Source organism: Triturus cristatus, chromosome 7 (assembly GCF_964204655.1).
Source record: "Triturus cristatus chromosome 7, aTriCri1.1, whole genome shotgun sequence".
NCBI classification, from domain to species: domain Eukaryota; kingdom Metazoa; phylum Chordata; class Amphibia; order Caudata; family Salamandridae; genus Triturus; species Triturus cristatus.
In genome coordinates this window covers 1,077,462,079-1,077,486,445 of record NC_140590.1, presented here as the reverse complement: position 1 = coordinate 1,077,486,445, position 24,367 = coordinate 1,077,462,079, and the positions used below count along the sequence as shown (strand labels likewise).

Here is a 24,367-nt window from a genome sequence, read left to right as displayed (position 1 = left end):
GAGTTTTGTATTAAAGTTGTGAAGTGTGATTCTTCACAAGTTTTTTTAAAAACTTTGCTAGCAGTGCCAAGCAATAAGCTGGAAAACTTTAAACAAATTGGGGGAGAGGCAAAAAGGTAGTCTCCTATGTAGTGTGATTAATCTCACTGTCTCACAGGTCCAAGAGCATGTCACATTGCAGCCACATATCTTCTGCCTACTTCTGTGGTGTTGTATAGATCCCATTCCCAGCTTCCAGTATATCTAGGGCTGGACCTCTCTGTTATATGCTAACTTCTACTTTGTGCCACATGAGTTATCTTTTGTTATACATTCTAGTTCCATTTGGAACCATGGACTAGAATCTGGGCTGAGACTGGCCAGTTGTACTGGAGCTGTCTTGGTGTCAGTTGTTCCTGTTGCTGTGCTGCATTTCTGTACAATAAATCAACTATTCAATACTGGATTAATAGTCTCTTTCAATGGCGACGAGCGGAGGAACATCCTTCTCAACATTAAGAAGCAGCACAGAAGATTGATGTTCCTGAACCCATTCTAAAGAAGTTTGTTTATTTTAAAAGGAATAAAAAGCAAGGAAATATGCATGGGAAAAGAGAAGATACAAAGACATAACTTTACTTGGTCAAGGGAACGTGGAAGAATTGTTTATTTGGAAGTCGTGTTCACCTATTTATTGCGAAAGGAGGACGAATTTAAGAAATTGCCTGGAAAAGGATTATAGCAGGGGAGAGATCGCAAATCAATGTGTCTAAGAGACCAATGTTGAATGTCTGCTGTGCCACGCTGGAAGATCCGATTTACAGCAGCAAAAGGTAATTACAACGTTTGTTTCAAATTAGACTGCTTAACTTACTAGACACGGTCGGCATCTTTTAAAAGTCTGCACATGGTCTTCGCGAGTCTCCCTGGAACGCTGGAACATCGCGATTCTGCTTCGAGCGCTGGTGTGTCGGCTCAGCTGAATATTCTACACCATTACCTCGTCTTCTGGAACTGCGCAGTGCATGCTGGGAACCGGATGGATTGCTGGAAGTCCTCATCGACGTGAAGAACGCGCTTTGCGTGGTGGCCATTTTGGAACAGGATAATTACAGTGTAAGGAAGTATAACGTCCTAAAGGGGCTGAATTTCATCACGGTTTGTAACCCAGTGGTACAGGTGACGGTTCGGAGCTACGGATTCAGATTTTGGAGGTATCTCAGGGCAGAAACAAGGAATAGACTATTGTAAGTGGATTTTAAAAAATTTAAAAAAAAAAAAAAAGAAAGACTTCGTTGGCAGAGGATTTTAAAGATTTGGTGAAGATTGTTTTATTTAAGAATCGGAAGTCTTGGTTTTCTTCAAGTGCAGGATTGCAAAAATTTTTTTTTAAAGGAAGAAACTGCATGTATGTGAACTCGATGCCTTTGTATTGAAGTGACTTTGGACTACAAGAACAGGTCAAGGATATATATGTACATATCCTGTTGAGGTGACTCTTTTAGATTAAGCTTAGATCATTGCACAGATATTACATAGAAGGAAATATATATAAAAAAAAAAAATTGTATATAAATGCTGGTAGGCTAGGGTTCAAAAGGTTAACGTAAGGTGTATACAGGGTTTAAGGATATTTAAAGAGGAAAAATGCAGTTTGAACCACCAGCAAAGTTCTTACAAATGAAAGGTGATCCACCTCTTCCATGGGCCAGGTGGAAGGAAGAGTTTATAAATTATATGAAGGCCATCGATGGGGAGAGGATGGGAGCTGAACGGAAGAAAAGTATTTTGTTACACTGTTTAGGCTCTGATGGTCAGATGGTTTTTAGAGAGTTACCACAAACTACCATTGCAGAAAATGCTGAAGCTACTAATGTGTACAATGAAGCGTTGCTTAGAATAGAGAAAAGATTTAAACCTAGAAGCAATATAGCACTGAATAGATTTAAGTTTTATACGAGGGTACAGGAAGAAGGTGAGTCATTTGATGACTTTTTAACAGCTTTACGCAATTTAAGTTTACATTGCAGTTTTGGTAACATTACAGATGAAATGATAAGAGATCAAATCATTGTACATGTGAGATGTAAAGAAACACAAAAATAGTTGTGGGTGATGGGGGATCCCAAATTATCAGAAGCGATTTCGACAGCAAAAGCTTTTGAACAAACTGAGAAATGGATGCATGTGGTAAAGAATAATAGCAAGGTAGATAAAGCCGAAGAGATTGCTGCTGTGAAACGCCAAGATGAGGGTAAGTATGAAGTGCATAATCCACTTTCAGTAAGTAATTCTAACTTCAAAAGGTGGGGAAAGAGTGTGGCCTGTTACAGATGTGGAAACAGGAACCACATGGCATAATTCCCTGGATGTCCAGCCTTAAAGAGAGAGTGTAAGAATGGTGGTAGGGTTGGTCATTTTGTTAACATGTGCAGGGATCAAAGGAAATTTTCAAGTCAATATCGCCCCAGAATTTCATGTACGTTACAAGGGCCTGCACAAGATTTAATTGAGGGAGATAATCTAGACAGGCCACAAAATACAGGTTTTGTGGTGTCGGTTTTAGGTGGCATGGTTGATTTGGAAGAAAATGAGAACATTCCTGTCAAAAATCCTCCCATGTGTGTGGTTTGCGTTTCAGAGGTAGATTTAGATCTTATGGCTGATTCAGGATCACCATGGACCATTATTGGTAAACAGTATTTTGAAGAAAAGCTTGCAAGGGTCTTTGATGTCAATGAGATGTTGCCACCAGACATAAACCCGCTGAGTTATGATGGTTCACGCATAGACATGGTGGGGTATTTCTAAACATCAGTGACTTTTAAAAACAGGTCGGCAAATATTCAGTTATACATTGCAGTCAAGGGCATAAATGTATTGGGCTGGAAGGATCAGTGGAAACTTGGAATAATGTTGAATCCAAGACTTAAGGATCCGGTGGTGTTGGATGAGTCTTTAAATGATAATTACATCTCATTTACAGGATGTGAGAGTATGGAAAAATTCATAAAAGATTCGTACAAAGAAGTTTTTTCCGACTCGTTGGGAAAACTTAAGGATTATTCCCACCAGATTAAACTTAAGAATAATGCCACACCAGTTAGACAAAGGATTAGACCAGTACCCATAAATGTAAGGGACGAGTTAAAAACTATGTTAAAAGATTTGGTATCAGAAGGCATAATAGAGCCCATTAATTCATCTGAGTGGGTTTCGCCCATTGTTTTAGTCCGGAAACCAGATAAGTCTTTGAGGTTGTGTGTAGATTTGAGAACTTTGAATTCAGAAATAATTGTTGATTGTCACCCATTACCCAATATAAATGAAGTGGTGTCATTGTTGGAAGGGGCAAAAGTATTTTCGACTTTTGACTTAAGGTCAGCATATCACCAAGTCGCTCTCACTGAGGAATCGAAAATGCTAACAGCGTGTATAACTCCACAAGGGTTATTTCAGTATAACAGAATGCCGTTTGGTTTGGCCTCAGCGGCATCGGTATTCCAAAGAATAAGGTTCAACATCTTCAAGGACATTGATAACTTCGTGAAGTGCTTTCAGGATGACATCCTAATATTTTCACACAATAATAAAGAGCACTTAAAACACCTGGAGGAAGTTTGTCTTAGGTTAAAAAGAAATGGTTTAACCCTTAAATCTCATAAGTGTAAAATGTTTAAAAAAAAGTGTGGAGTATTTGGGGCATACATTAACGGGTGATGGGGTGATTCCGAAAAAATCCAACGTAGATGGAATTTTAAATGCTCCCTCGCCCAAGACTAAGGAACAATTATTGTCTTTCGCAGGAATGTGCGAGTATTATTCGAAGTTTGTGTCAAATTTTGCGAATAAAATGGAGCCTTTAAGGAAGTTATTGCGCCAAAAGGCCAATTTTGAATGGTCAGATGAACAACAACAGGCGTTTATGGTGATCAAGAAAGATATTGTCAATGCTCCCATTTTAAGACCTTTTTGTATTAACAAACATTGTGTAATTACAGTAGATGCTAGCTTGTATGGAATTGGGGGTGTTTTATCCCAGAAATCAGGCAATGAAGAATGGAATGTGTGTTTTGCGTCTAGAACATTAAATGAAACTGAAAGGCGATATGCTGTCATAGAAAATGAGTTGTTGGCATGTGTATGGGCGATTGAGCATTATAGAAACTACATTTGGGGTGGAAGGTTTACATTGAGGACAGATCATAAACCTTTGGTTAACATACTTTCTCCAGGAGGAGGATGGAATTCCACTGCCAGGATTGCAAGGTTAACCTCGAGATTGCAAGAATATTGTTTTAAAACAGAATTTGTACCAGGGAAGAAAAATGTAACTGCTGATTTTATGTCACGTCATCCCTGTGATTCTTTTCCTAGTAAAAAAGATGATGAAGCAGATATTGTCACAACCATACAGGATGTTGTAGTAGGTGCATTTGCTGATATTTCAGAGGAATCATGGAAATCTAGTGAGGAGAATGATTCTCTGTGGGAGTCAGTGAAGAAATTTATTGTGGAAGGATGGCCAAACAGGAAAGATGTGTCAGAAGAACTTATGCCTTTGTATAATGTGGCGGATGATTTGGAGTTAGAAGGGGATTTTGTGTATAAAGCTGGTAAATGTGTACCACCTTTTGGAGTTCGAGGGATGATTCTTAATTTGGCTCAAAAATCACATCCAGGAATGTCTGCCATGAAGCGTTTAATGAGAACTTATTTTTGGTGGCCAGGGATGGATCGCATGGCTGACAGGGTAGTTAGAGAGTGTGATGTTTGCATATCAAATGATAAAATGCTTAAGGTCAAAATTCCTCCTCTTAGTCCCACAGTTTGGCCAGAAGAACCATGGAAGAAACTGGCTTTTGATATTTCTGGCCCCTTTTTGAATTTGCCGTTGGATTCACGGTATGCTCTTGTGTTGGTAGATTATCATTCTAAATGGCCAGAAGTAAAGTTTGTATCAATGGCCACCACTACTAGAGTTTTGGATTTCTTTAAAGAAATTTTTGCAAGGGAAGGTTGTCCTTCGGTCATTGTGACTGATAATGGGGTGCAGTTGACTTCGAAAGATATGGAGGAATATCTTAAGTGTCACCAGATCAAACATGTTACCACGGCGTTGTATGCGCCACATGAAAATGGTCAAGTTGAACGTTTCAATCGTGTGTTAAAGGGTTACGTGTCGGAGGTTCTTAAGCATGCTCAGGATTGGAAAGGAGAATTAAGGGAAAGGTTGTGGACGTATAGAATTACGCCACATTCAGTTACGGAAGTCAGTCCCTTTTATCTGTTAAGGGGCAGGGATCCTGCTTCTTATATTTGTCCATGGTGGCTTAAAGACAAGTGTGACAATAAAATAAGGAATGTCCAGGATATAAATGATACCAGCACTAGAGTTAAGGAAAAACAAATAAAGAACAAGGAGTGGTATGACCGTAAGTGGAATGTTAAGGAAAACAATTTTAAAGTAGGGGAATGGGTGAAAGTAAAAAAACCTGGTTTCTTAGGGAAATGCATGAGTAAGTTTTATAAACCCATTAAGATCACCAAAGTATTCAAGAATTCTCTTATAACCCAGGATGGTAAGCTTTGGAATATCAGGCGGGTTTCTAGGTGTCCTACGAATTTTAGATCCCGGACAGAATGTGGTTATAATGATTTACGTTCTTCATCTGCAAAGGTACATTTAAATGGTTGCTCCCAACAGGTAACTTCCAATGGTCTGGATACCACTAGATCACATACTGATTCAGTTGCTCATAGAGTTAAAGATTCCACTCGTACAAGATCTTTTCCTGTGAAGTTGTCAGATTTTGTTAGATAGTTCAGTTACAATTAATTGCAGTACATATCTCTCCATTTTTGTTGTTTTTGTATAGAAGGGGGATATGTTATATGCTAACTTCTACTTTGTGCCACATGAGTTATCTTTTGTTATACATTCTAGTTCCATTTGGAACCATGGACTAGAATCTGGGCTGAGACTGGCCAGTAGGTACTGGAGCAGTCTTGGTGTCAGTTGTTCCTGTTGCTGTGCTGCATTTCTGTACAATAAATCAACTATTCAATACTGGATTAATAGTCTCTTTCACTCTCTCAGCGGGGGCATAAGGCATATGGCTGCTGACCAGCAGCACTTGTTTATCCTTACCAGGGCAGCCTTAATCACTAAAAGAAAACACAATTCCCTGTTGTCCATGTTGTGCCGAACCTCCAGCTGCAGGGTATGGGTAGACACCATAAGAGAGACGGATGTACCCAGACATAGATACCAAGCGCAATGTAACACTGGTCTTAAGCTATATCTCACTGATAAGGCCTAAGTAGGCTCAAACAGGGCTGGGCTTGATTATATTCCCACCTGGCAGGGACCTAGCCTGGCACTTTCTTGCACAGCACTTATTTTCCATTTTAAAAAAAAAACTAAATTGTACCACATTTGTGCTGTTCTCTTACACTGCTCCAACATAAATCGCAAACCCTGGATATCTTTACAATTTCCAACACGTGTGGAAAAATGTTGCAACTTTGGCTCGGCTGTCATTTGTGTAACAAAAGCTATCAAGATATAAGATTGTAAGACTGAAGTTTCCCAAATGTGAAAAAGGTCTTTGAACAAGGGTGGATGGTGGAGGAATGCATATCACTTAAATTATTCATTGCATTATACTATGTCTGGCTTAACATTCACAACACCTCCCATCAGTGGCTTTGAGCACCAAGGTAACCAGGAAGTTTAAGGAGGCTTTGGAATTTTAAAAACAGATAAAGAATCTAGTATTCTCATGAGAATGGAGCACACGAAGCCTCATCTTTGTGCTGCTAGGGTGATACTTACAACTTTAGAATCTGGGAGAAAGCCTGACAGAGCACATACTGGAAGACACTTCTCACCGGCGTGACTTCCCTGAACAGGCACTTAAATGTAGTGGATCCGTGAAAGTCTCTCATACCCTCTAATTCAACAACTAAATCACATGGGATTCCTTTACATTTCTGAGGTAAGCACTAGGCACTTTCCAAGGGGCTATTTCATCCCACAAGCTCTTGAGCAGCTTTTACTAGCACCCAGATGACAAGTAAATTGATAACCAGACAATCACCAGGGCGCAAACCTTGATAAAGAAGTGCTCACCGTTAATGTCAGGACAGTCTCCCTGTCATATTCTAGTTAAAGGCAAGGTACTGTCCTTTCCTCTCTGTAGGTGTCAGGACACTCCCCTAAACCTAATTTCCTATAGTTGAAGCCAATTTCTCCACTTACTACTGGGTCTGATCTTTCAATACAGTGGATAGCCAGAATATTAAGTCGAAATCACCTTTCAGAGTCCCTGTGCTTAAGCAAGGAAACTTTAATCAAGTTCAGAGCCCTACGGTAAAAAGAGGATCCGCAGCACCCGAAAGAACAAATCATGGGGCATAGTTACAACGAAATGTAGGAGCAAGGAGCTATGCCAAATTTGGCAGTGCCGTGCTCTTACATTTCAAAAACGCTGGGATGTGCTGTATTTACGGCAACCCTGTTTTTTCCCTAGCGCTGGCACTAAAATGAGTTGCCTAGCGCCAATGCAGTCACCCTTGCACCATAGTGCAAGGGTGCTTGTGTTGCAGGGAATAATTGTTGATGTGCAGGAAGGTGCAGATGCAACACACAGAAGCAGCAAATCGTCATTATTGAATGATTGTTTATCTGCAGGAAGGGACATCTTCCTGCACATAAACATTCATTAATGGTGTTTTGCTCTTTCTATGTGTGCAGAAGAATGCAGCACACATAAAAAAAAGCCAAAACAAGAAGAAATAAAAGCATTTCTCCTTGTTTCGCCATTCTAATGTCTATTCTTGCATGGCGTTAGTTTTTGGCGCTGCCTCAGATTTACAGATCCTTGTGAATCTGGGGCAGTGTCAAAAAGCAATGGGTGTTGTGGTGGAACGCCCTCAGCAACACCCATTGCATGCCCCTTTCACTCAGATACCAGCATGAAAGGGTGCCAGATTTACAAAGCTGGAGCATGGCATTGCCCCACAGGAACATCATTAAAAGGGAATGTCCTGTGGTGCAATGCCCTTGTAAATATGCTCCAATATGTTAAGAGAAAGCGATGCTTCTAAAAGAAGATTCTTTGCTATTCGTCTGAAAGGATGAAAAGAGATACCATGAATTAATTAGAAGAGGTTAGAAGACATTGCCCTTTGGGAACTGCCAAATTTCCTGGCCTGCCAGTTCCAGCCTATTCTGATGCATGGTAATACTCAAATGTGGATATTGGTTAGAGTATATGAGTGGTCAGAGACTTTCAGAGGGGTATCTCTCATGAGTGCAGCAGGTGTAATGGACTATGGGTTTGATAGACCACAGAAGCTTAACTATTGATGACTTTTAATACTCAACAAGAGGAACAGGACCAATTTCTTTGATCACTTTATGGACTACGGCAACCACCTTAAATGTCAGGTGCAATTTGTTTCGGAGAGGAGGGGGGACTAGTCTTCACAATGGCACCACACTTTTAAATGCGACGAAGGAAATACTTCCTTTTCTTTAAATAACCCTCACACAATCTAGTAGTGTCATGCTACATCATCTGGTTCACCCTGACTCCTAAAGGTCAGGGTGGGCTCAACCATCTTTCTGGGAGCTATTATAAGAAAAAAGGCCTGGGGGCTTAGCTAGAGATTAAAATTCACTCGACTGCTCCAAGGTATCCCTTTATTGGTGGAGTAGTCGGGATGTTAAAATTACAATGTACGTGGGTTTTTAGGATTTAATGGTCCTATGACCCTATGTTATGCCAACAAGTTTCAGCCCAACTTTAAGACTTAAATAGGTCCGGGCTTTTGTCAGGGTTATACGGTTTGCCTCCCCAGTTTGTTCAGCGTATTACCCTATTTTTTTCTATGTATATGTCATGCATGCAAACCTTGTGTATGCGAGGGCAGTGAGTATACTTGCCCTTTTATTCTGTTGGGGTCCAACCTGCAATAGAAATGTATTGTGCAGTTGTCATACTGGTTCCTTTATGACATCTAGTCAGGTATTATAATCATATCGTGAAGGTTCTCACCCATTGCATGCATCACCCAGTGCTTGCCATTTTGGTTGTGATCGTGAAACTCTCATGTTCACCACCAACCCAGTAATTGAGGAGTATTAATGTGCCATGCATTCTTTTCAAGTCTCATTCTGTATGAAAGACTAGACTATGCAAACAGAATTAATTCTTGCAAATTACCTGGTAAACCCCGACAAGAAAAGTCAAGGATGTGGCAACCTTGATGGCAAAACAGCTTTTGTCACAAAAATCTGTGGCATTGATTGGTAAGGATGCGTTTATAAATGCCCCAGCAACAGTCCCTCCATCTGTCGCATATCCAGCAGCTTTCAACTGCTTGCTAACTGACTGGCCAATCATCAGGCACAGCACTCCATAGGTCCCAACGCAGTTATGGCGTGATGTGCCAAAGGCAATGTAAACAAGGCAGCAAAAGAAATTTGTGTATAGTCCATAAATAGGATCCACATTGGCTAAGAGGGAATACGCAATAGACTGCGGAATGGTAACAACTCCAACAATGAGCCCTGACACAATGTCATTCAGGAGCTGCTGTTTGATCTTATAACGAGGGACCCACTCCAGCATAGGAAGGAGCTGAATGAGAGACTTTGTGATCATTTTTGGGGTGCACGTGCAGATCTCCTTGGCCTTCTTGAGGATCAACTCCTTGGTGCTGGGCTTGCAATGCTCATGCTCCTCCAGATGGACTTGCATGTAAGCTACGGACGTGTGATGTAAAGATGGCAAATCTGCGTCCTGCTCAGATAACTCTTTTTCCTGGGATATCATCTTGTCACGCCAACTAAATAAAGGAAGGAAAGGAGAGCATCATGAGGAATAAAGTCAGTTCTACCATAATATTTCAAGCATCAAGACCTTCTAATGCAGTGTTAATGTATTGCTTCCTCAAGCAGACATTTGCTGTTGGCCCCTCTTCACTAGTGACAATCCAACAGTGTGAAGCTATGTTTATTATTGTGAAAAACACAGATTTCTTAAGTCCTAGTCTATTTTGAACATTTCCCATAGATTTTTCAAATTGCCCATTGATGATACAGGTCTGTCTGAAATTTCAGGTAGAGGGTAAACATGCAGTACCATCACAATGCAAGGCGCTAAGGATGCGGCCAGAGATAGAGCCACAGTGACAGCAACAGTCATAGACCAGGATTGGTAATGGCGCTGGGGTACAATTGTATTGCAACCTCATCCTTCTGGACCTCTCTGCAGCCTTCGACATGGTATCACACCCCACCATCATCAGATGCCTACAAGAGATTGCCATTCAAGGATCTACTCTCCGATTGATCTGCTCCTTTCTAATGGAAAGAACTGAAATGGTCAGCCTAACAAAGTACTCCTCGGAAGCCTGTAATTTCATCTGCGGAGTGCCTCAAGGTTCAGCCTCAGCCCTACCCTCTTCAACACATATATGACTCCACTAGCCATTGTCATACACGCCCACAGCAACATCCTCTCATATGCCAATGACTCACATCTTATACTGTCCCTCTCTACAAAACCCCCAACTTGAGGAACAAGTTCAGCACCTGCGTGACCGAGGTCACCACCTGGATGAAGTCTAACTGTCTGAAGTGCTACACCAACAAGACAGAAGTAGTAATCTTCGGAAGAAAACACCTCACCCTGGGTCTCCACCTGGTTGCCAGCCGACCTCAGAAACTACTTCACCTACCACCCCGGAACCTCAGCATCATTATTGCCAACAAACTAGACTAGTTTGCATAAGTCAATGTCCTCACAGATTCCTGCTTTCACACCCTGAGGATGCTGAGGAAGATCTTCAAATGGCTCCCACGCAACAGCAAAAAAACCATCACAGCACCATTGTCTCCAGTAGGCTGGACTACGGGAACGCCATCAGTACTGGAATCACAAAGCAACTCACCAGAAGACTAAACTATCCATAAAGTGGCAGCCAGATGCATCCTCAACTTTTCACCCGGAACTCACATCCCACCACACCTCAGGGAGCTCCACTGCTCCTAATTCACAATTATGCTCAGTTCAGACTCCTCACCCTCACATTCAAAGCACTACACAAGACAAGCCTGGATAACCTGAACAGTTGCATCTCCTTCCATCAACCAGCTAGACACCTCCTCTCATCCAGACTCTTAATGGCGCACATCTACCCACACACAGAAAAGAGCTGGAGGTCAAGCTTTCTCATATATCCCTCCTATAGCATGGACCGACCTCCCACTACACATTAGAGCCTCCTTTTCTTTACTTGAGTTTCACAAAAAGCTGAAAACTTGACTCTTCAAGTAACCCCTGCCTCTAGAAAAGGACTGTATGCCTGCTCAGCACCAGGATACCCTAGTGGATGATTGCACGCTCTACAAATACATATAACATAACATAATTCCCTCATCAACAATCTATGGGCTAGATAGGCCTGATATTGCTAGGTTTTGAAAGAACCTATTATTGGTACTATCGCCAGGTCATATGGATGAGTATGTTTATTCTAGATCATAATAGAAAGATTGTGATTTCTTTTTTTATCTAACGAAAGTGCGGTATAATATTTACATTTTTTTTGTTATTAAAAGACGTTTAGGTGGACTACCATTCCTAGGATAATTTATGCCCCAGTATAATACAAGCTCCCCCTTCAGTCTCACTCACTGTTAGTGGGAGTCACACTTTAAGAAACAACTCACACCAAGCTAGCAATAGATGGTCGATTGATGTTGACATCATATAGGATTTTCAGATTTGGGAACCCATACATTTTCTTTTAAAATATCAATTTACCTAAAAGCCTTAAATTGCCCAGGGAGAGTATGTGGAGTGTACGTATTCTTCATGGAAAGTTCTATCTCTACATGGTATTTTCCCCTGTTTGTAGGCCTAGCTCCCTTGCTGATCAATGGAAATGCGAGCAATTTTCACCTCATAAGATATATTTTCATTGATGGCAGAATATCCCTTCCTCTGAATGTTGAGGATATGAAGCTGAATGGAATGACCTCTATGTTTACTGGAGAAGATTAGAATTTTAAATAAAACAGTGACATTCTAAAGTAAACTTGCAAGTTATTCCAATAAACGTAAGAGGGTTCAAGCAGCAGTTAAATTGTGTTGCATTATGAGACTTGGATATAAGAACACGTAGAGTATTGCAATCCTTAAAGAAAACAAACAAAGTTTTTAGAATGGCAAACTAAATTTACAATTGTCCTTGAAATTAATTCCATTTCCATTACTTTATGCAAACACATTGTGAATTTTCTGGAAATGTGGCTGATATTTACAATCTGGTGGTTCAACAAGCCCAGTTCAACCTGCTACAGACTGGCTGCCAAGGACTATATCATTCTCATTGAATATTCTAACAATGTCATCGAACTAAGCCAACACGACGCCATACTGTGTTTATGACAAGTTGGGACAATGTCTCGGCCTCCAGATTCGATCAAGCCATTTGAATAATTGGGAAGGTTGCGGCCTAGGAGAGTTTAGATATTTTTTTATTCAGAATAGGGTGATCTCCTGGCAAAAGGTGCTGCTAAGGGTCGGGTGTCAGAGGAAACCTGCCTTTTTTGAATACTTACAAATTGTCCATTTTGTGAAAAATGTTAATGGTATTCTTGATACACCAAATAAACTTGTGGTAGCTCTCTTTGGGGCTAAAGTAAATGGTGTAGGGAATTGGTATCATCTGCTTCACGACCAGGGCCAACTCCCTTTGATAGATAACCATCTGGAAAGAGTGGTCTGCGAAACACAATGTACTTTTTCCATTAAGGAATGGGAAGCTTTATGTCATCTAGGAAGTAAATCGTTACGAGCAGACAATTTCAAAAGAATGGCCTTCCTCTCTCGGTGGCTGGCCTACCACTCCAGAAGCACTTGAGAAAAGGTATCCTGATGCCGAAAATAGGTGCTTTCGTTGCTAGGCAGATGGAGAGGGGGGCTGGCTCCATATCTTCTTTACATGTCCTAGGCTGAGGTATTTTTGGGAGGCAATCTTCTCGGCCCTAAACCAGGCATTTGGAAAGAGTGTTGCGCCGGAGACCGAGGCTGCCCTGTTTGGACTTTGTAGAGACAGAACGATTTTAACAGAAACGGAGGCAACTTTTCTCTCTATTTCTTGTATGGTAGCTCGTTCTTTAATCCTTCAAAATTGGAAATCCAGGGATGTTCCCACCCATGACAAATGGTTTAATAAAATGAAAGTGACGCGGGCTTTTGAAGAAGCTTACGCAAGACGGGTGGGAGCTTCCAGGAAATTCAGTAAGAATTGGACGTTTTTAAGCAATTTGGAAAATCCAATAGAGGGAAAATATCACCCGCTATCTAGAATTAAATAGATGTCTTATCATTCTTCGATATGGTTTGGAGGAACTAGAATTACTCGTTGTTAAGTATTTGAGCACTTTAGTATTGCAATTTAGTATTTGTAGCACTAGCACTCGCACTTTCTTATTGCACTTTAATGCACTTTTTGCACTTTGCTATTTCGCAATTATCAGTGAATTTACGCTAGACATTTGTTATAGCCGTGATTTAAAAATAATTTTTGGGGAAAGAAGAAGCTATCGTTTCTGTGTCAAATGGTTTTAATGTATGCTCATACGTTATTGATCTTATTATGTTCTCAATGCTCTGCTCAATAAAATAATTTAAAAACAAAAAAGAAATTGGGACAATGATATTCGACAACCATCCAAGAGAATGAATATTATCGGTATTAATTAATTAGTTCCTCCCCTTCATGGTTTTTCTCATTCACTTATTTCAGCCAATTTGCAAGGACATTAACCATTTTAAGGAAGAATAAGTGTCATTGTATAAATCTCTTTGGGCTCTTCAATTGTGTCTGTCAATCCGACTGGCACCTCCAATCCATGGAGAATCAAACTCTCTGACATTCCAACGACATCTAGTTTCATTTTGAGAAACCGACAAAAACAGTTCATGACTTCACTGTCTTTGGCACTCCTCATTTATCAACACCATGGGCGCTATTTCACACCTCAAGGTAAATGAATGTGATACCAGAAGGTGTTGCATAATTCACGGGTGCAGTACCTCATAACCGAAATCACAATATCATGTGGTATAAATAGTGTCTCCAAAATATTGCTTACAAAAATGTCATCCCTTTGGAGTTAATTATAGAAAATCCACGCCCAATGCGGAAATATATTTTGAAAACAGTATTTAGGACACAATGTTTCTCTGATATTCTGCATACACCCAACATAGACATTACCTACTTCCTCTTCAGTCCAATTTACAGGTATAATACTGTACTTCCTTCACAGACATGAACAATATTAACGATTTCCTCTATGTCTTTGTCAACAATCATTCCACCCACATTGAAGCAGAAAATGCTGGAAAACACCACTTAGCCCAGTTCTTTAAAAAGGTCTTATTTTTATTCAGGTTATGCGAGTGTAAAAAAGAGGACTTGTAACAAGATTATTTTCTTTAGGAAACACACAGCACGAAGAAGGTAAGACTATTCCACTTTCCACAACTTCGCGTTTTAGCACTTTAGTAACTTTTGTATTCAGTGTAAGCCAAAAAAAAGAGAAGCTAAGAGATTCACAAGGTAGGAAAAAATAGGTTAGAGGCGGGCTGACTGTGTCAACCTAACAAAAGGAGAGAGAAGCAATGAAAAAAAAACGTGAAAGCTATTGAGAAAAACAATATACTAAAGCACTGAAAGAGGGGAGCGGAAGAAGAGAAATGGAGCAGAATGAAGAAAAGCAGAGGAGGAGTTTTTGTTGGAATCGTTCACAATATGGGTATAGACTGTGATGGGGCAGGGTTTTCGTGTAAAAAGAAACCTGTTCGGATTGAACCCCCAGTAACATTTACTAACGGTGTGCAGTGAAAAATTAACGGAAAAGGCCTAAAACGAGTGAAAATGCTACTGCACAAGTGTGAACTAAATCACTGAAGTAGGCCACAAAATGCTTTTTGACTTAATGTAAAGTAAAAGTACTAATGCTGCTTTAGTGCATGTTATTAACGACAAGCTAGGTATTAATATTTTATGTGGGATGCGCAGGGTTAACATGCAGCATTGGATTGGTGCGTAGAAAAAATAATTTACAAGTGAATAATAAATGTTTGTGTTTGTTTCTTGTAGAAGAGTGTTTTTTCTATTCTGCATGACAAATAACGGGTTAAAGTTGGGAAATAAAAAGCTAGAAATTAGAGGGACGAGAGCAGGAGAAGAAATGGAACTTAACCATGTCCTTTGAATCATGAGTGCTTGCCAAGAACTTTTATGAAAGAACAAATGCGGCAAACGTGGAAGGAAGCTTCCTCTGTGGAGAGGCGCTCAGCGGATAATATACAAAGTATATTAAAGAGACCGGAGAAGAGGAAAGTGATGATAGTAGCCCGGACTTGAGTTTCCCGGGGTGGATGCTGATGTCATCTGAATGAATAAAACAATGAAGTCTTTAAAATTGATGGACATGTAATGAGTGGTGTGACAGAACACCCCTTTCCTTAACCAATCAAATGTGTGAAAAGACCTAAGTTAGATACTTATGTGGGTTGGTCTTTTGGGTTTTAGGGTATAATTGAGGTGCCTGGTGGGAGGGGTTTGGGCAGACATTTTTGCTGACCGTTGGGGTGAGATCGTCGTATGTTGTTGGTTTGCTGTTTCCTCCTGTGTATCCTGACTTAGTCTTTGCCACTTCAAATCTTCTTGAGGGGCTCTTGCTGCTCTTGTGGCCAGGGAATAGCGTTTCCTAATTGGGTTAGTATAGCCTGATATCTGTATTTGCATAACCTTTTGCAAATGCGTTTGTTTTTTAGTCTTTTGTCTCTTCTCCTATCCACTCCTTTATGCACTGTCATTGATTGTTAATTTGTCATTTCTCTTTCGATGATGTTTGCCTTGTGATGATAATATATGATTTCTGCTGAAGAGTTGTACTTAATGAGCATTTATTCACATTATTTACATAAACATATAAAGATTTACAAATGAGTCTGTCTTTATTAGAAGTGTCTTTATTTTGGAGTATTAATTTGTCTAACGTAATCAACTAAATAAAGATTACATCGCCAGAATTGGTGCTAGTAAATGGAAATTGGTAAGTTGGTATAGTCATTAGAATCTCACTAACCCAGCGCAAAGGGACTTGTTCGGTAATGGAAATTGGGCCCTGTCTTTGGGAAATGTTAGGTTCCTGAGCGCTGGATCAACTGCTTCAGTACAGTATAGCCTCTGAAAGCAAGACTTCCTCGGGCAGGCAGAAGTATGTAATATGCGTGCTGCAGTTTGTAGGTGAGAACCTGCAGGATATATTTAGACTAGGCCTGGTAGGAGTTGGCCGAGTTCCGCTACATGAAACTCTACGCAGTGACCAAAAACCTCCACTGCGCTATGCGGAGTTCCGCAAGCAGCAGAGTACGTCATGTCGTGCAGTTCTAGCTGATTTTTCTTACAACGTGTTTGTCCCGTGCTGTAAAATCAACACAAACGTCACCACCTGCAGTGCAACAGGGTGCTCCTTCTTTCTGCCCCTCGAGTAGATGTTCTACTTGAGTGGCAGCTTCCTCAACATGAACTGAGGGTTTCTTAACGCAAACATTAGCGACCGTCTGCGACCGCCCGCACTGAGAAATCTCACTGGGAGGTGGTCTGGAGTAAGATTTTCCTCGCTCGCCAACTTAACATTGGGAAGCGCGAGCGAGAAAAAAACTCCGCTCTGCGAGTTTTTCAGAAATCCGCGTGCTACATGGAGTGCAGAGTTGGAGCGGAGCGGAATTTCACACCCAGGCCTAATTTAGATGTAGGTATATATAGCAAAGCTATCCTTTCTCTGCATGAAGCTCCCACACGAGCCTACTATTAATCAGCAGATTTTAGACAGTACTGACCACAGTAGCCAAGTTTGGCAAATATTGGTGGATCGCAGGTCTTTGTAGCAATTCCATAGAGAGGTGAGATGATGAACGTGCCCCACAGAATGCCCTTACAAACATTATGGTCCATTGACAAGATCATAGAATGAAAGAGCTCACAAGCATAGGCTATGCGCATCAATGTCAGTGCAACATAAGAGGGACTTTCACAACCTCATCGCACCCTTCTTTACAGTCATGGGTAGGTGTGCTAGTGAATATATGACTCAAAGTTACTTTCTCAAAGTCTGGAGCGAAGAGTCCAGTTTGCAGTGGAGGAATCTGTGAGGAACAGGGAGAGCGCCGTGGACGGTCGACACTGTAGTGCTGGAGCTTCGCATTGGCGATCACCACTGGTTGCCATTGCTGTAGTGTGAAGTGCAAATCTCACAATGAAAATTGTCAGTGGCAGTCGCTGTGGTCTGAAGAGTTGGAATTTACCAGGCATTTCTCGTGGACGGCAAAGTATCAGTGTAAACAGGACCATTTGCAATCGCAAAGAGCCCAAAACTTCAGAGTTTCTCTTTCCTTACAGAGAAGAGCACTCCGATCCCAGTCAAGGGTCCAGGACCTGGGGAGGCTGCACTAGGGGATGAGGGACTCATTCCAGCAGAGGCCACCAGGGGTCAGACAGGACTGGTTGCAGGTCCAGGCAGGTCCAGTTCCAGCAGGTCAACTGGGCTTAAGCAGGATGACCTCTAGGGCTTGTTGTGTTCCTATAGCTCAGAATAAGAGGTCAGCAACTGACTTTTGGAGTCACTCTGGTAGTTCTTGGATCAAGCAGCAAGGCAAGCTCCAGTAGTAGTGCAGTCCACTGAGGGTACAAAGCAGCAGTGAAAAACAAATTTAAGACTTGTTCACTGCCAGGACATGTAAAAGTACATGTCCAATGTTTTAAATGCACTGCACTCTGCCCTATGGGCTGTTTAGGGCCTACCCTAGGGGTGACGTATATGTATTAAAAAGGAAAGTTTCGTCCTGGCAAAAGGTTTATTTTCGCAACTCAAATTTGCAGTATAAAACTGCACTCAGGCTGCAATGGCAGGCCTGGGACATGTTTTAAAGGGCTACTTAAGTGGGTGGCACAATAAGTGTTCCAGGCCCACTAGTAGCATTAAACTTACGGGGCCTGGGTACATATAGTACTACTTTAATATGACTTATAAGTCAATAAATGTGCCAATTTTGTGTAAGACAATTTTGACATGTTTAAGGAGTGAACACAAGCATGTTACCACTGGTTCCAGTGGTAAAGTGCACAGAGTCCGAAGGCCAACAAAAATGAATTTCTGAAAACAGGACGGGAGAAGTCAAAACGTTTGGGGAACACCACACCAAGGCTGTCAGGTCAAGCATCAATGCTTGGGCACTTATAAATAATGGGTTGGGCCCAGGCCCCACAAGCCCCTATAACCTGGCACCAATCGCACCAACTCAAGACATTTTACCTGAGGCCATAGAAGGCCGCCAGAGACAGCAAAGGTAAAAAGCATATGAAGAAAAATGTCAGGTTGTTTGTACAAATATCACAATCGCAGGATTTAAGAGTTTGAGCATTCTGCATTGTAGAGATGTTTAGACATATACATGCCAATAGACAGAGGAACACATACACGTCAACACAGACAGCGAGGCAGTACCAAAGAGAGACAAATATAGACAAGAAAATCGACACACAGATCTGCAGATATTCAGAAATACGAATAGAGAGACAAGAGCCATCTATATACAGAGCAAATAGGAAGGCAAACAAGCTTTGCAATTCAACAACATAATTATTCCTCATCAGTGCTGAAAATTAGGGCAATCTAGCCACATCCTGGATCCAACAGCTATTACTGAGCAGCATCTTTGATCCAGGACGGCCCCAGTGAGAACTGCTGCACACCAGGGTAATTTGTCGACATCGGGACACGTTCAGTGGCACCCACACTTTATAAATTTTTCGTTAAGAGCAGCAACCAGGTGGGTGTTTGGGTTGCCTTTTGTTTTAGGTCCTGCAGCACCAACACAAATGCAAGAATTAAAGAGCAATACATACCCATTTTGTTCCAGTCTCAGCTATTCTGAAAGGTAGGTGGAGTATGAAACTTTGATACCAGGAAACAAAAGGCCTCATTTAGGTCCAGATTAACTAACATTTTGAATTTTGGGTCTGTTGGAAAATGGCTGTCTCTGGAGGGTCACCCCCAAACTTAGGGCTTTAAATGAGTACAGGTCTGAGTGGAGAGTAAGTTGACATTTCGACCCCGATAGTTGGAAGACGGTGATTCAGCCCTTACAGTGGGGTCTTCATCAGGACTAGTGGGGAGCAACCTACAGGGTTGGTAAACATAGCATCATTGATGATAATACAACCTTACGGGGTGTCAAGAATTAAGGAAGGTTAAATGGCAACGGAGCTCACCTAGCCAGAACACTTTCTGATCGACAGTGGAGTCAAATGGAAGGGGCTGAGTTGCTCCAGGCATACAAAATGCAGAACACTGCAAAACACAGAAGAAAAAGGAGGCACATCAGTGCTCTACATGCTATCATATATTAATTATTAGTAAAAGAGGAGGAGGGCTCATAACATACTCAGAGCTTTTGGGCGCAACCTCATTGAATGGAATTTGGCCACATGGATAATTTAATGACTCTGTCCATGTCCAAGTACTTAGGACAATTAGTTCCTAAATTAAGAAGAATGCTATATGAATCAGCTGGATTCTGAGGACAGAAAATGGGGAGGGGGCATTGGGAGAGGATTCTTGATTGTGGCCCATGTGCAGTATCAAGAAAGGAACTGTGGTTCATCATAATCCTGAATACGGTTCTGTACTTCGAAAGATTAACATGCCCGATCTGCGCGGACCTCAAACAAAGTGTCAGATTGACAAAGGGATAAATCAACCTTAAATTAAACCCAAAAAAATATCATGGGGCCGCAAGCATGCTGACAATAAGACCCGGTGAACATCTAATGACTAGGACAGAGGGCCGACATGCATAATATTCTGTAACGGCACATTAATGTTCTGTGTGACGACTTTTTGCTGACTTCATTTTTGCTGACCTTAGAACTCTGCGCACTTTACCATTGCTAACCAGTGTCAATGTACATGTGCTCTCTGCTTTAAACATGGCAACATTGACTTATCCACAACTGAAATACTTAATTTACTTATAAATCCCTAGAAAAGTGGCACTACCTGTGCCCAGGGCCTGTAAAGTAAATGTTAGTAGTGGGCCTGAAGCACTGATTGTGCCACTCACTTAGGTAGCCGCTTAACCGTATCTCAGGCCTGCCACTGCATAGCCTGTGTGTGCAGTTTTAAACTGCCATATCAACCTAGCAGGTTAAACCTCTTTCCAGTCCTAAACCTTCCATTTATACAAATAAGTCACCCCTAAGTCAGGCCCTGTCTAAACCACAAGGCAGGGTGCAATGTATTTAAAAGGTAGAACAGGTATTTTTAAGTTTACATATCTTGGTAGTGAATTTCGTTTTTTACTACTGCAGGTCTATCTCCCCCATAGGAGGGATTGGGATTACCTTATTACATCTTTTAAGTGTAATTCCCAATTGTGAGGAGATGGACTTTTCAAGTTTGGTGTCACTGGTCTCACAATTTAAAATCACATCCTTTGGTGAAGTTGTATTTTAAATTACAGTTTGGCAAATCACACTTTTAAAAAGTTAGCATTAACTTACTTTAATCATTTGGTGCCAACTGCCTGTCTCTGTTCAGTATAGGCTGGGTGAAAGCCGGTCTGTGTGTATTTCCTCTAGACTGCCCCACAGAAAGGAAGCTTAGGTAAGTCTTGATGGGCCATCGTGGGTGATGGGAGTGAGGAGCTGGGCACAGCCTCACACCTGAATAGGCTGTGTCCTGTCCACACAGAAAGGGCTGCATACCCCATGTAGTGAGTCTGGAGCCAGGACAGAAAAGGAGGACTTCTGTGCACTTCAAAGCTTTCTTTGAAGTCTCCCCCCTTCAAAGGCACAAGTGGGTATAAGTACTAGACAACATGACTTAAATACACTTTTGGACCTGTGACCATTTGTAAAGAACTACTGGACCCTTACAAGTGAGCCCTTACAAGTGAGACCTAAGGTGTTTCTACAAACAGAACCCACACATCCTCATTGGAAATGGTGCATCTTTGCCTTTGCATGAGTCAGAACGAGTACATCTCTATTCTTGCATGTAGCTGACCCGGTACATTGCCTTTGGAACCAGTTCATCGCAGTCGAAATCTGTGCATCACATACTGCAGGATAAGCAGCTGTGCATCGCATTTGGAACCAGATATTTGCACTCAGTACTGATGCATCACTGCAGTTGCAAGAAGAAAATCGATGCATCTCATCCACTGTGTCTCGACACCGACACATCGCTCTGGCTGCACCTCGCATCTCCCACGACGAGGACACATACCGAATGAAGGTACTTGTCCGGCTCAAGTGGGTCTCTGTATCCATCACAGTCGGCCTGAACTTTTGACTTTGCCCCAGTCCAGTGCGACCAGATAAACCATTTAAGTGATTATTGCTTTTAAGCGCTATGTTACATGTAATCTTTAAAAAGTCTTATCTCGACTTCTCCTTGTTGGATTTGTGTCATTTTGGTCTTGATTTATTTATAAAAATTAAGCTCTATTTTTCTATCCTGGTGTGGAGTCTTTTTGTGGTGTTTTCACTGTGTTACTATTTACATTGCCTCTTAAGTTTAGCCATACTGCTCTGTGCCAAGATACCAGTGGGCGAGCACAGGATAATTTAGGGGGTGTTGTGACTTACCCTGGCTAGGATTGTGGTTCCTGCTTGGACAGGGTGCATGCCTCTGCCACCCAGAAACCCAATTTCTAAAAGGGTCACATCACTTTTTTAACACAGTCCAGCCGCAAACTATAGGGCTGTATTTCATAAGCCACACAAAGTCCAATTTGCATGACTTTGCATAGCTTATTAATATAAAATCCAACACAGTGCACAGCGCAGCTTTGATTTACTTTGTGTCTGGGAGGCATTACATGGATGGAGTATGGGCATTCCCATGCAGCTCCCAAAGAGTTTGATGCAAACCCACATTTAAAGGTAGCACGCCTGTGTTATTGCCATTGTGGCGCACCTAACGGAGGCTGTCATAACTAAATATCTTCATTTCTCCTCGTAACGTCCACTTTCTTTGTGTGCTGCATTCTTAGAAGATATGGCGCATTTCTGCTTTCTCCCTTTCGTGTAACGCAGCACAACTAGTTGCCTTGCTGTGTTGCATTGCGTAAAAGATTAATAAATATGGCCCTTAGTGTTTGGCAGATGGGAACTCTGTCACAAATGTGGCTGATATTCTTCCATCTGTCTTATTAAAAATGTTTTACAATATAATACGATTGTAATAAGGCAGACAGGATATCTGACACATTTGAGACAAAGCACCCAATAGGGAAATTCTGAAGCTTGCCAAAAGACACTCAAATTACTTAAAAGTTAAGCTATGGCTTGAAGGCAGGTTTCTCACTTTTCCAAGTCCTGTGTGTACGAGCTATTCATCCAAACTAAGAAGGTTTACATTTTATGGTCATTTTACTATGCAAAGAAGTCTTTTTTGCCAAAACGTAGAATAACAAAAGATTGAGAAAAAACAGTAATGCTAAACTCTTTTGCCTTGCATTCTGTATGAAACTCCTCAATGCAGATGCATAACTGAGCTGTATTACAAAACGTTTAATGTGTGACCTGCAGATAACACAAGGATTTCTGTAGTAAAAGCTGTAACCCACCGAGCTGTCTGCATAAAAATACAAATCTCTGACCTGCATGTTACATATTATGCTTTGTAGCAGGAGCATGAACCCTCTCTGCTACTTTATAACGAGACAAGGCTGTGACTAGATTGCACACAGATTTCTCCAGAAAGTGTATTAACCACTCAGTTATCTTACCTTTATTACATCTTGAAAATTGCTGGGTAAGACAAACATCTCTGCAGTGTGTGACTTAATCAGTAAGATAAATGTTTGTTTGTAGTCAATTAAATAACAACAGAGTAGAGTTGAAACAAAACTGTTTAAGGTGATTTCGGACTTCGCACTTTATAGATCGGCTCCTTGTACCTATACCCCCTTTCTGCTGCCACCCCATAGACCCAGTTTATGGTACCCCAGACAGCAGAGATAACTCTCAGATTCTACACAGGTACCAGCCTTGAATCAGAAACGCAATTCTATAATCCCATTTTGCAGCGACCCCTCTGAATTAAACACGAGAAGGCAGAGCTTGAACCCCATTATCAGAACATGTGAGTTTCTCTTCCTAGACGGCAGAATAAGTGCTAGGTTGGAACCGGCAGCTTCCAGTGGCCTCATGACAAGGCACTTTTAGGCAGTTACCTACAGCGCCACCATCAGGCGAGTGTGAGATTAGCCTCGCAAATACCAAATATGCCCTAATTATCAGGGCAGAGCGGCAAAATGTAACTGAGGCGCCAACAATATTTGCACCAGTCCCTCGAAAGAGATGATTTTGTGCTCCTGCTTTAAAATACATTTTCGAGCTGGGCAAGGCAGACTGGATGTAACTACCTGCTCTCTGTAGGCGGTTCCTTGGTCTTTCCTCTTCTTCCTTACCAGCTTCGGACGCCAGAGCCAGCGACAAAAAACAGTAACATGTCCGACGGTATCCTCGACCTTATGTACTTCTAAGAGGCAACCAAAACAGCCCCTCGGGCGCACCACAATGTTTTGGAAAACAAGCGGTCGCCTATTTTGAGCACTGTTTTTAAACTCATCGCTCTGTCGAAAGGCATTTACTCAACACACATGACAGTGCAACGCCCGGAATGAGTGTCGGAAGAAGTGAGTGTCAATAGTGGTGACATGTCCCTAAACAGCAGAGTTGATGCCGGAGGAGCTGTCTGGAGTGGCGCCCAGGAGGGCCGAGCTAGACTGTAGTTTAGAAGGTCGCGAGGAGATGTAGAGGTGGTCACTGCGCTCGGGAGTCGGTACCGCAGGCTGTAAGAGGGGAGGATCCAAGATGGTTCAGAGTACCAACATGGATGATAAGTAAGTGACATGATTCGAAAGAAATCCAACACCAGTTTAAAAAAATAGAGTATATTAGGGCTTAATTTGAGCCGGTGCTTTCACCGGCACCTACCTCAACACCGGCGATTATAGCATCAGTTAAGGACACACTCATTTAGAAGGCACATGATTTTCCCCAGAATCACAGGATGTAGAGGCACACCCAGACTCGAACCCGGTTCCCCAGCTCCGAAATCGGCAGCTCTAGCCATTAGGCCAAGTCCTCTCCAGAGTAATAAGTGCTAGGGCTCTAGTCAAGAGGCAGTTTGCACCAGCACAGTTCTCCTGTCAGCGCTGTCTCCTGAGAAGAGCCCCGGCACTTTTTATTTTACAAATTAACCACTGATTAT

At 41.7% G+C, this 24,367-nt stretch overlaps 1 protein-coding gene across 1 annotated transcript in view; it reads right to left on the bottom strand.

Annotated features, from left to right (window-relative positions):
• Nucleotides 1-23,607, bottom strand: part of LOC146811122 (sulfate transporter-like) — a 56,912-nt gene extending 33,305 nt beyond the window's left edge. Inside the window, exons 1-2 of the mRNA XM_085618192.1 lie at nucleotides 23,517-23,607; nucleotides 9,213-9,837 (exon numbers count right to left, since the gene is read on the bottom strand). Of these exons, the coding sequence (XP_085474318.1) occupies nucleotides 9,213-9,824 (612 nt within the window). The 5' untranslated portion in view covers nucleotides 9,825-9,837; nucleotides 23,517-23,607. The remainder of the gene's footprint in view (nucleotides 1-9,212; nucleotides 9,838-23,516) is intronic.
• Nucleotides 23,608-24,367: the final 760 nt, after the last annotated feature.